Source organism: Physeter macrocephalus, chromosome 18, assembly GCF_002837175.3.
Source record: "Physeter macrocephalus isolate SW-GA chromosome 18, ASM283717v5, whole genome shotgun sequence".
In the NCBI taxonomy this organism is placed as follows: Eukaryota; Metazoa; Chordata; class Mammalia; order Artiodactyla; family Physeteridae; genus Physeter; species Physeter macrocephalus.
This window is the reverse complement of record NC_041231.1, coordinates 15,207,875-15,219,359: the sequence shown is the minus strand read 5'-3', so window position 1 is coordinate 15,219,359 and position 11,485 is coordinate 15,207,875. Positions and strand designations below refer to the sequence as shown.

Below are 11,485 nucleotides of genomic sequence, written 5' to 3'. Positions count from 1 at the left end.
TTGTAGGTCTTTTCCTTCTCTTGTGTTTCCTGTCTAGAGAAGTTCCTTTAGCATTTGTTGTAAAGCTGGTTCGGTGGTGCTGAATTCTCTTAGCTTTTGCTTGTCTGTAAAGCTTTTAATTTCTCTTGTCAAATCTGAATGAGGTCCTTGCTGGGTAGAGTAATCTTGTTTGTAGGTTTTTCTTGGTGTGTTTAATGTTGTCCCAGAGGTCTCTGAGACTGTCCTCAATTCTTTTCTTTCTTTTTTCTCTATTCTGCTCTGCAGTAGTTATTTCCACTAATTTATATCTTCCTTATCCGTTCTTCTGCTTCAGTTATTCTGCTATTGATCCCTTCTAGAGAATTTTTAATTTCATTTATTGTGTTGTTCATCTCTGTTTGTTTGCTCTTTAGTTCTTCTGGGTCCTTGTTAAACATTTCTTGTATTTTCTCCATTCTATTTTCAAGATTTTGGATCATCTTTACTATCATTCTGAATTCTTTTTCAGGTAGACTGCCTTCTGAAGCTGGGTCTTGGTGTTGAGATGGAGATCTCTGGGAGATTTTCACTGTTTGATATTACGTGGAGCTGGGAGGTGTCTTGTGGACCAGTGTCCTGAACTTGGCTCTTCCACCTCAGTGGCACAGCCCTGACGCCTGGCTGGAGCACCAAGAGCCTGTCCTCCACACAGCTAAGAATAAAAGGGAGAAAAGAAAGAAAGAAAGAAAGGTAGGAAGGAGGGAGGGAGGGAGGAAGGAGATAAAATGAAATAAAATAGTTATTAAAATAATTATTAAGGAAAAAAATTTTTTAAGTAAAAAAAAAAAAATGGACAGAACCCTAGGACAAATGGTAAAAGCAAAGCTATACAGACAAAATCACACACAGAAGCATACACATACACAGTCACAAAAAGAGAAAAAGGGAAAAATATATATATCTTGCTCTCAAAGTCCACCTCCTCAATTTGGGATGATTCGTTGTCTATTCAGGTATTCCACAGATGCAGGGTACATCAAGTTGATTGTGGAGATTTAATCCGCTGCTCCTGAGGCTGCTGGTAGAGATTTCCCTTTCTCCTCTTTGTTTGCACAGCTCCCTGGGCTCAGCTTTGGATTTGGACCCGCCTCTGCATGTATGTCGCCTGAGGGCGTCTGTTCCTGCTCAGACAGGATGGGTTAAAGGAGCAGCTGACTGGGGCCTCTGGCTCACTCAGGCCCGGGGTGGGGAGGGAGGGGCACGGATGCGGGGCAAGCCTGCGGTGGCAGAGGCCGGCGCGACGTTTCACCAGCCTGATGCGCGCCGTGCGTTCTCCCGGGGCAGTTGTCCCTGGATCCCGGGACCCTGGCAGTGGCGGGCTGCACAGGCTCCCGGGCGGGGAGGTGTGGAGAGTGACCTGTCCTTGCACAGAGGCTTCTTGGTGGCGGCAGTAGCAGCCTCAGCGTCTTGTGTCTGTCTCTGGGGTCCGCGCTGATAGCCGCGGCTCGCGCCGTCTCTGGAGCTCCTTTAAGCAGTGCTCTGAATCCCCTCTTCTCGCGCATCAGGAAACAAAGAGGCAAGAAAAAGTCTCTTGCCTCTTTGGCAGCTCCAGACCTTTTCCCCCGGACTCCCTCCCGGCTAGCCGTGGTGCTCTAACCCCAGGAAACAAAGAGGCAAGAAAAAGTCTCTTGCCTCTTTGGCAGCTCCAGACCTTTTCCCGGACTCCCTCCCGGCCGTGGTGCTCTAACCCCCTCAGGCTGTGTTGACACCGCCAACCGCAGTCCTCTCCCTGGATTGAAGCCTCGGCTCCCCACCCCCACCCGCCCCCACCCGCCCCCACCCGCCCCTGGAGCGGCGGGTGAGCAGACAAGGCTCCCGGGCTGGTGAGTGCTGGTCAGCACCCATCCTCTGTGTGGGATTCTCTCCGCTTTGCCCTCCGCATCCCTGTGGCTGCGCTCTCCTCCGTGGCTCCGAAGCTCCCCCTCTCCGCCCCCTGCAGTCTCCACTGGTGAAGGGGCTTCCTAGTGTGTGGAAACCTTTCCTCCTTCACAGCTCCCTCCCACTGGTGCAGGTCTTGTCCCTATTCTTTTGTCTCTGTTTTTTCTTTTGCCCTACCCAGGTACGTGGGGAGTTTCTTGCCTTTGGGGAGGTCTGAGGTCTTCTGCCAGCGTTCAGTAGGTGTTTTGTAGGAGTTGTTCCACGTGTAGATGTATTTTTGATGTATTTGTGGGGTGGAAGGTGATCTCCGTGTCTTACTCTTCCGCCATCTTGAAGCTCCCTGGGTGTTTTTAAATGATGAGATTAATCATCTAAGTCATTCTGATGTCACTTTAAAAATGGATTGAAGGGGGACTATAAGGAGGGCAGTTTTAGGAAGCTGTTGAAGGTGTCTTGGCAAAATAGAGTACCATGGATTGGGGTGGTCGTAGATAAGGTTGTGAGAGGGAAATAGACTGGAAGGATCTTTAGGAAGAAAGGCCACCAGACTTGGCAGTGTTTTAGGTGGGAAGATATAAAGAATAATTCCTAGTTCCTGGCTCATTTAGTTAGATGGAAGGTGGTGCCATTTGTTGAGCTAAGGGATGCTGAAAAGGACTGGGCTTTACTCTCATGACCAGTTCACGAGTGTCAGATCCTTGAGGTATGTTGTCTCAGTTAATCCTCACAATGTATTGAGGTCGATGGTGTGATCCCTCCTTTGTAACAGTTGTTATTCACTCAAGATCGCATGGTCATTGGCGTATTGGCACAGCTAGGTTTTGACTCCATGTCTTTCTGACTTCAAAACCTGTTCTTCTCCTTCTATGTTAACAACTAGTTCTACATACCATAAGTTAAAGAATCAGTCTTATCTTGGTCACCGTAAGAGTTATTAGTTGCAAGCAATAGAAAGCTGATTTAAGTAGAAAGGAGTTTATTGAAAGGATATTGGGTAGCTCACCGAGCCGGCTGCCCATAACCATGTTCAGAAAATAGGCTGGAACAAGGGAGGCTCAGCAGCTGCTAGGACCACATCCAGACTTACACCATCGAGTAAGTCTGGTGACCTCATGCAGTTTCTGAACACCAGACACAGTTGCTCCGATTGGAAGGTCATTTAGTTGATGCCCCTTCCCTAGCCAAATGGATTCTCTATGCCCACTTTCTTGCAGTACTGGCTCTGCATTCATAGTTTTGGTTGATCCTAGATTATGGGTCCATTCTCTAGCAGAAAGGAAGGCTGGGAAAGAAATTATCTACAGAAGCAAGAAGCTTTACTGGGAGGCAGGTTCATAAGGTGGAAGATTTCTTAAATGTAGGAAGAGGGCTAAGATGTCAGGCAACCCCAAAACTGACAACTGATCACAAATGACCATGATGCATTTTTTAAAACACAGGTCCAGGTTGAGAACCTGGGGTGACTTAAATAAGAGTGTGGAGAGGGGTAAGAGTAGGGGAGGGGAGGACGGGCTGACCGAAGGTGCTGACATTTGGCTTTTGGCTCTCTGACCCCTGTGATTTAGCATTCCCCGGAGAGCTCCGGGTGACCCTTGCTCTCTGCCTCTGTCCTTGGCTCTTTCTCCTTTGTGAGAACTAAGAGTCTAGGGCATAGAAATAGAATTAGTCGCCGTGTTTGGAGTCAGGGGTGGGGGTAGGGGCATGTATTAAGTGAAAGAGATAGGTTTGACAAGCGTTTTACAAGATGACAGGGTAGACATGGCGTGTACTTTCTTAGGATTGGTCAAAGGTACAGTTTCTTAGAGAACGTTGACTCAGAGTAAGGATGTTATCAAATACGTTATATGTACTCATAGGTTTTTGCTTTTCGTAAGGCAGAAAGGATGTACCTGGGAAAGATAGAGTGATGATTGGGATGCCCCTCTCCGCTTTCCTTGTTTTTCAAAGCGTATCTGCCAATCAGATGGCGATGTTTATTCTCAGAGTTTATGGCTACTGCATTTATCCTGATCTCCAGGCTTATCCATTGTCTTAGAATATTTTATACATTATATTTTATAGGATGGGTGTAGAATTTTAAAGGCTTATTTACCTGTTTACTGTTAGATTAATGACTAACAGATAAAAATGGTTGAAACTCATTCCTCCACCCTTGGTTGTTAAGATCATATTCACTTCTTGGTAAAGATTTATTAAGAAATAGCAGAACGCATACCGTAGACTTAGAATATTTCAAATAGAAGTTGGCAGCCACATATTGAATTAAGGACATCTGCATGGTAGGAGTTAGAGTAAATGCTAATTTGAATGATTAAATGAATGAGATAGGCCACCAGTCACATAAATATACTTTAATTTAATTATGGCATGACATAACATTCTGATTTTAATGTCTACAGATATGCATATGATATGCTTCTGTGACATTTTCTTACGTAAAATTTACTCAGTATCTTTTCTTTTTAAAGGTGCTAGTACTCGGAAACAAGAGAGATCTTCCTAATGCCTTGGATGAGAAACAGCTAATTGAAAAAATGTATGTCTTAAGAATGAATGATGGTTTTTTAAAAAAAAGTTGGTTCTAAATTATACTGTTTTGCCCACTGCTTTGTTTAGCATTGCTGTATTATTCAGTAATGATCATAGTCACGTTTTGGAGTAGATAAACTTGACATACTAGAAAAGTGAACCCGTAAATTGTTTTTTTCCTCTTAAACATTGTTTTTTAAAAATTAATTAATTAATTAATTTTTGGCTGCATTGGTTCTTCGTTGTGGTGCACGGACTTCTCATCGCAGTGGCTTCTCTTGTTGCGGAGCACGGGCTCTAGGCGTGCGGGCTTCGGTAGTTGTCGCACATGGGTTCAGTGGTTGTGGCGCACGGACTTAGTTGCTCTGTGGCATGTAGGATCTTCCCAGAACGGGGCTTGAACCCTTGTCCCCTGCATTGGCAGGTGGATTCTTAACCCCTGCGCCACCTGGGAAGTCCCCGTAAAATTTTAGTATTAGTAAAATAATTTCTTCTGTATAGTAATTTAAAAAACAAGCAAAATTGAGCAGCGAGTGAAAAGATTACAGTTGTTTTAAGCACAGACTTATTTTCTTAATTCTGCTCTTATAGGAATCTGTCTGCTATTCAGGATAGAGAAATTTGCTGCTATTCAATTTCTTGCAAAGAAAAGGATAATATAGGTAAGAAATGACTGGTGTTTGTGGAAGAAGTGGGTATCATTAGAAGGGATTTGTCATGCTTTTTACTGTTTATTATCTCCATTTCTGTTTAAGTGATTTCCCTTATAAAGTACTGTTGTTGCTTTTGCCTCAGGAAAAAGAGTACACATTATACCTTTTGACAACAAATATAATATCCTGAATCTGCTCCATGCTATTTAAAGAAGTAAATGCAAAAGAGACATGAAGTTAAGCATTATGTGATATCAATTTATTGTATTAATTTTTGCAGGGCTAGTGTCCAGCTGTGCACTATAACAGGATGATGTTTTTGAAATAAGACTTTACAAAAATGGGTCTATAGGCATTATTATGATTTTGCATGTATCAAAATCAAAATATATTACTGCAGTACGTTAGCACTGTAATATCTATTAATTTCCTAGGACTGCCATAGCAAAGTGCCAGTCCTGCTTAGCTGCCTTCTCCTGTCAGTCTAAGTGCTTTTCCTGGCTATTATTGGCCAGTGTAGCTTCAGTTGCCACCTCTACGATGCTATCTTGCCAGTCTCCGTCTCTTCCTCAGATCTGTACAGCTGAAACTACCTGCTGGACATCTCCATGTGCTCCCTTCTCCATCTCAGGCTTGGTGTGCTTACTGCCGAATTCTTAGTCTTTTTTTCTCAAGCCTGTTCTTCCTTTAGCTGCTGTTAGTCAGCAGCTCCATGACACACACACTTATTCAGGCCAGAAGATTCTTTCTCCCCCACTGCATTTGGTCAGTCCTGTTAGGTTCTGTATTTTGAACATGCTCCTCATTTTATTCCTCTCCATTCCTACAGCACTTGATTTGCTTCAGGCCTTCGTCCCTTTCCTGTTCCTGTTGTGATAGTCTCTATACTGGCAGCCTTCCAAGTTGCCCCCCTCGGTTGCCATTGTTGAACTTACTACAATAAACGTACAGGTTACAATAAACAGTATGGTTTCCCTGCTTAAAATTCTCCAGTGACTTCCTGTTGACCTGAGAATAAAATCCAAACTTCTGAGCATCTTAGAATGGCATATAAGGTTATCTGGCTCCCTCTAGGCCTGTGGTTCTCAACTGAATACAATTGAGCTCCGCAGGGGACATTTGGAGATAATCTGGAGCCATTACTTGTCACAGCTGAGGATGGCGGGTGGTGATAATGGCGTCTTGTGGGCAAGGTTATAGATGTTGCAGAATATTCTACTATGCACAGCAAAGAATTATCCAGCCCCAAATGTGGAAAGGGTGAGCTTGAGAACCCCTGCTCTAGCCTTAGCAATGAGTGGCACCCCGCTTACCCATCCCTGTGCTTCAGCCACATCTTATCACTTGTAATCCAGCCAGAGCTCCACGTAGTTTCATGCCTCTGCTTATTCTATGAGTTTTGCTCTTTCTTTTGCCTGGAATTCTGTGGAGGCTGTCCTCCAAATCCAGACGACTACCTGCATGTTTTCCAGCATACTGAAAGCTCCTCGAGGGCAGAGAGTGGTTCTCCCGCCTCTGCATCCTGGAGCTTGACACACAATACCTGATCTTACAGGCAATCAGTAAACTTTTGAATGAATAAAGGAAGCACAAGCTGTTCTGTACACAATTTAACTTTTAAATTGGAGACTCTTCAGTCTCTCGTGTTTCCAGATTAACCTCTTGAAGGTCAGGGAATGAAGAATAGTAGGATAGATACAGATATCTATATAAGTATAGTAGTATAGAGATAGAAAAGAAGAGGGCAGGCCCAGCATATGCTTTGAAATAGCTGCGTTTTAAATATTCTCTGATGTTTAGTTTCTTAACTTTGATATCTTAACATCTTCACTTTTTTTCCCTCCATCTTTAGATATCACACTTCAGTGGCTTATTCAACATTCAAAATCTAGAAGAAGCTGAAGCATCTCCTGAAGTCTTCCAGTCCTTCCTGGCTATAATCCTAGAATTATTGTCCGTTCCTCTGAAGTACTTCCCAGAATATGGTCCTTCCTAAACCCAAGAAATTGCCTTTTTCAGAGTTTATTTCTCATGTGCGCTGCTGAAGATGTGTATCCTTAATCCTTCATAAAGAATCAGCTAGAGTTGTCATGATAAGGTCAGCACACAAAAAGGCTTCTAATACATACTTGTCTTAAACAGTGTGTAGAGCTTTTTTAAAAAAAACACACTTTTGACCATCTTAAATCAAGAAAAATTGCATATTTCTGTTCTGGTCTTTCTGGGCCAGGTTTTTATATTGGTTTTCAGTAAATGTCTGTCTATGATATTTCATTATAGAGTCCAGTAGCTTAATACTGATACTGACTTGATACAGCATGAAGTTTCTAGTGCCACACACAGTATTTAGAAAACCTTTAGCCTGACTCATGTGGGATAGAAACAAAATGTTAACATATCTCACAAATGCATGTGAAATGTATAATTACACCTTAGGAATTTAAAAAATGGTCTGCAAAGAGTGAATAGAGGCACCAGATCAATGTTGTTATTGGTTCTTTACACTGGCAAGATCTTGGGCGATGAATTTTAAACACATTCTGCTTTCTGAGAGTTCTTCTCCAGATAGCAGTTGGGGGTACGGGAGGAACTGAGGCATGCTGTTTTGTATCTGTCCAGATCATTACTTCTATATTTTTTCTTTTCTTTTTCCCGGTTCAACACACTTTTTTAAGGGGTTGGGAATTGAAGATTTTCTCAAGAGCTTTCCTGAATTTAGAGCATTCCAGCCAATATAATAAAACGTGTTAAGAATGTCAGACTGTTCAAACACCTGTTTGTTCTTTCTCTCTCCAGTCATTAAACCAGTGCTGCTGCATGACACTCTAACTCTTGACTTTTTATATTCAGTCCTAAAGTTGACTTTCAGCACAATAGATACTTATAAACAAATAGAAATTCTTATTTTTCTCTCTTATCGATGTAAGGTTTGGCACTCTTTTGTCTGGTGCCATTAGACATCTTGTTTATTGTGACAGCTCTAGACCTGCCTGCTTTATCTGATGTAATCACGCACAACGGCTGCAGGTGGTTGAGTAACCACACAGAGGTGAGGAACTGATGCTGTCTGTTGTTGGCTTCTGTGATACAGAGACGTATCAAAACTGACCTGAGCGTGTTTTGTAGTTTAGTGATCTCCATGCACATAAAGGGACATATTAAAACCGGAGCACTTGTAAGCTGTTATGTAGCCCACTGTAGTAGCTAAAACTCTGTGGTACACTCGCTTACGTGTTGCCTCACACTGTGTGTGATTTTGTTTCTTTTGTTAAGCAGCACTCATGTAGACAGTGCATTTCCAAACGTGCTGAGCGCTCAAAGTGCAGTCAACAGTAGGTTCTTTTAATGACATCAGTTTTAACTTGTAGACTGCCACGGCCTTAATGATATTCTGTACAAAATACTGCACCGTGTTGCACAGACACTGCTTGCTTTTCTCCATTCACATTTTTAAGAGTAGAATCTTGGCTTTTAAAATTCTGTTCTTACTCTTTGAAGCATGTTGCATACTTCCCTGACGGGATGGATGGTTCTGTAAATGAAGGGATATTTAAACTTGCTACTGTACTTCAACACCATTAATGGTCCCTGTGAACCATTACAAAGAATGTGGCAATTTGCTTGTGCCTAAAAGGAGGAATCAGAACTAGAACGTGTGACTCTGTGGGGACCGCGTAGGTTCGTTAATTGACCTACAGCTAAACCGTAATGTGTTTGTGTGTCTGTTCATTGCCTGCAGCGTTTCAAGACACCCAGACACTACTACCAACGTTTTCCTGTGCGTTAACCTCTGCATGTGGAACCTGACAGTTACTGAACTTTGTAAATATGTGAATTTTTTTATTTAGGTGGATGCGTTTTTTGTCTGTTTACTGCTCTTCTCAGCTTTATTCAATAAACTTGCATTTTGAGGGTTGTGTTGACGGTTTTAACTTACGATGTGCCTCATGATGGAAGGTGCTGACTCTTTTGGAAGGGGGTGGAAAGAAGGTTACCATGAGCAGGGTCTGTAGACCATGTGCTGGAAAGAAATCAGCTCAGCTCTTAAAGAATTGGGTCTGTGGGCTAGTTAAAATAGAAACAAACTTCTAAATATCCACAGAATTGACATTGCGATGGGGCAGGGGGGTGGAGGAAATGCTACCGCTTGTAAACTGTCATAGTACACCAAATTTAGGACTTTTTAAAAATAAGTATTGAGTTAGTTAAGCATTTTGTAATATGGTTTTAAAAATCATAACAAAACTATTAATAAACTGAAATTACAAGACATGTCTACTTGCTGACTTCAGTTCCAGAATGAAAAGATTTCAAGTATCAAACCTGGTAGTTTTCCCCAAAGAGGCACACTTTTAAAGTAAAACATTTGACCTGTTGTGTATAGTATGTTATCTTTTGCACTATAAAAGTGAACGTTTATCCCATCAAAGCTCTTGGGGAAGTGATTTTATGTATTTTTACTCAGAGAAGTTCAACTTGGCTCTTCCTCCGTATACACACTGTCCTTCTGTACAGCCAAATTGTGTTGGTCAATTGCATGTGTGATCTTGCATTTCTAGGATAGAAGTACTTGGGTATCAGGTTTAAATTCTTTTATTGAATCAGTGGAGCCATTTAGTCAAGCTATCAGTTTGCTTGTTTTCTCAACAGCTTCCTATAAAGCGATTTTTGAAAGAGGAGTGAGTGTGTTGAGGGTGTGGCTGGGGAGAGGATATACGTTTAGCTTAGTTCACCCTGATGCTGAGTCTATGCTTTCAAAAATAGAGACTTCTAAAATTAGTCCCTGGATATACGTTTAGCTTAGTTCACCCTGATGCTGAGTCTATCTATGCTTTCAAAAATTGAGACTTCTAAAATTAGTCCCTTTGGGGACTTCCCTGGTGGTCCAGTGATTAAGACTTCGCCTTCCAATGCAGGGGGTGCGGGTTCGATCCCTGGTCGGGGAGCTAAGGTCCCACATGCCTGGCTGCCAAAAAACCGAAACATAAAACAGAAGCACTGTTGTAACAAATTCAATAAAGACTTTTAAAATGGTCCACATCACGGCTTCCCTGGTGGCGCAGTGGTTAAGAATCCGCCTGCCAATGCAGGGGACATGGGTTCGAGCCCTGGTCCGGGAAGATCCCACGTGTCGCGGAGCAGCTAAGCCCGCGCGCCACAACCACTGAGCCTGCGCTCTGGAGCCCGCGAGACACAACTACTGAAGCCTGCGTGACACAACTGCTGAGGCCCGCGTGCCTAGAGCCCGTGCTCCGCAACGGAGAGGCCACCGTGATGAGAAGCCCGCGCACCTGGAGCCCGTGCTCTGCAACGGAGAGGCCACCATAATGAGAAGCCTGCGCACCACAATGAAGAGTAGCCCCCGCTCGCCGCAACTAGAGAAAGCCCGCACGCAGCAGTGAAGACCCAACGCAGCCATAAATTTAAAAAAAGTTCCACGTTAAAAAAAAAAAAAATCGTAATAAAGTAAAATTAGTCCCTTTGATTCTGTCAAGTAAATTGGATGTATTGGACTGTGTCTGCTTTTGTGTTTATTGTTTTTGACTGAGGAACTAATTGCCTTGTGTATTCTATTCATGCAGGATCCAATTACCCTAAAATCTTGTTGCTTTGGTAATTCCAACCTCTTCAGGGGCTGGCAGATTGAGAACTGGAGCGGCTAATTTCCTGTAGCCAGAACCATATCTGTAATATCCAATTGGCTGAATGCTTTTCTCTAAAAAAATGTGCCATTGGGGGAACCACCATGTTCAGTACGTGAAATACCTTCATTTTGTTGCAAACTTTGAAGGTTGTACCCTCACCAGCATGTATATCAGTGAAGATACTTGAAAAGGAAGACAGTTAAAGCAAACACTAGGCTTGCCCGTCTTCCCTTCAGTTTGCAGTTCTACAAATGTACAAACCACGGCAGGTGCTTCCTGTTGATTAGTAAATATCCTCCACACAATTTCTGTTTAAAATTCAGCTATTAATAAAAGTGGGTACTTTTGTAATTGCTGCCTCTTGAATGTTCTTAGGGAAACAGAAGCAAGTCATTGACATGCTAGACAGACTCAATGGAAAGTTCCTTAGTCTGAGCAACAGCAGTAGTCATTCATTATTCCGTCTCATTAACAAGCTCTCTCTGTGTAAGGTAACTCTTTTAAAATCCCAGGGTAGCTGGTGATTTAGGTAATGCAGATTTCCTGGCAGGAATCAGGAAGGGGAGGGGACATTGGCCTCATTTTACTGGGGCTTGCAGGTCCTGCATTCATAAAAGGGTTGTGGGGCTTCCCTGGTGGCGCAGTGGTTGAGAGTCCGCCTGCCGATGCGGGGCACACGGGTTCGCGCCCCGGTCCGGGAGGATCCCACATCCCGCGGAGCGGCTGGGCCCGTGAGCCATGGCCGCTGAGCCTGCGCGTCCG

General features: G+C 43.2%; 1 protein-coding gene across 2 annotated transcripts in view; it reads left to right on the top strand.

Annotated features, from left to right (window-relative positions):
• Positions 1–8,571, top strand: part of ARL8B (ARF like GTPase 8B) — a 14,872-nt gene extending 6,301 nt beyond the window's left edge. Inside the window, exons 4-7 of one of the 2 annotated variants that reach the window (XR_003676877.2) lie at positions 4,365–4,432; positions 5,017–5,087; positions 6,931–7,176; positions 8,057–8,571. Coding sequence is in view for 1 of the 2 variants with exons in the window: in XM_028479110.2 (XP_028334911.1) it covers positions 4,365–4,432; positions 5,017–5,087; positions 6,931–6,980 (189 nt within the window). In the remaining variant the exon portion in view is untranslated. Of the gene's footprint in view, positions 1–4,364; positions 4,433–5,016; positions 5,088–6,930 lie in introns of both variants that reach the window. The other variant, XM_028479110.2, reaches the window with a different exon arrangement.
• The last annotated feature ends 2,914 nt before the right edge of the window (positions 8,572–11,485 follow it).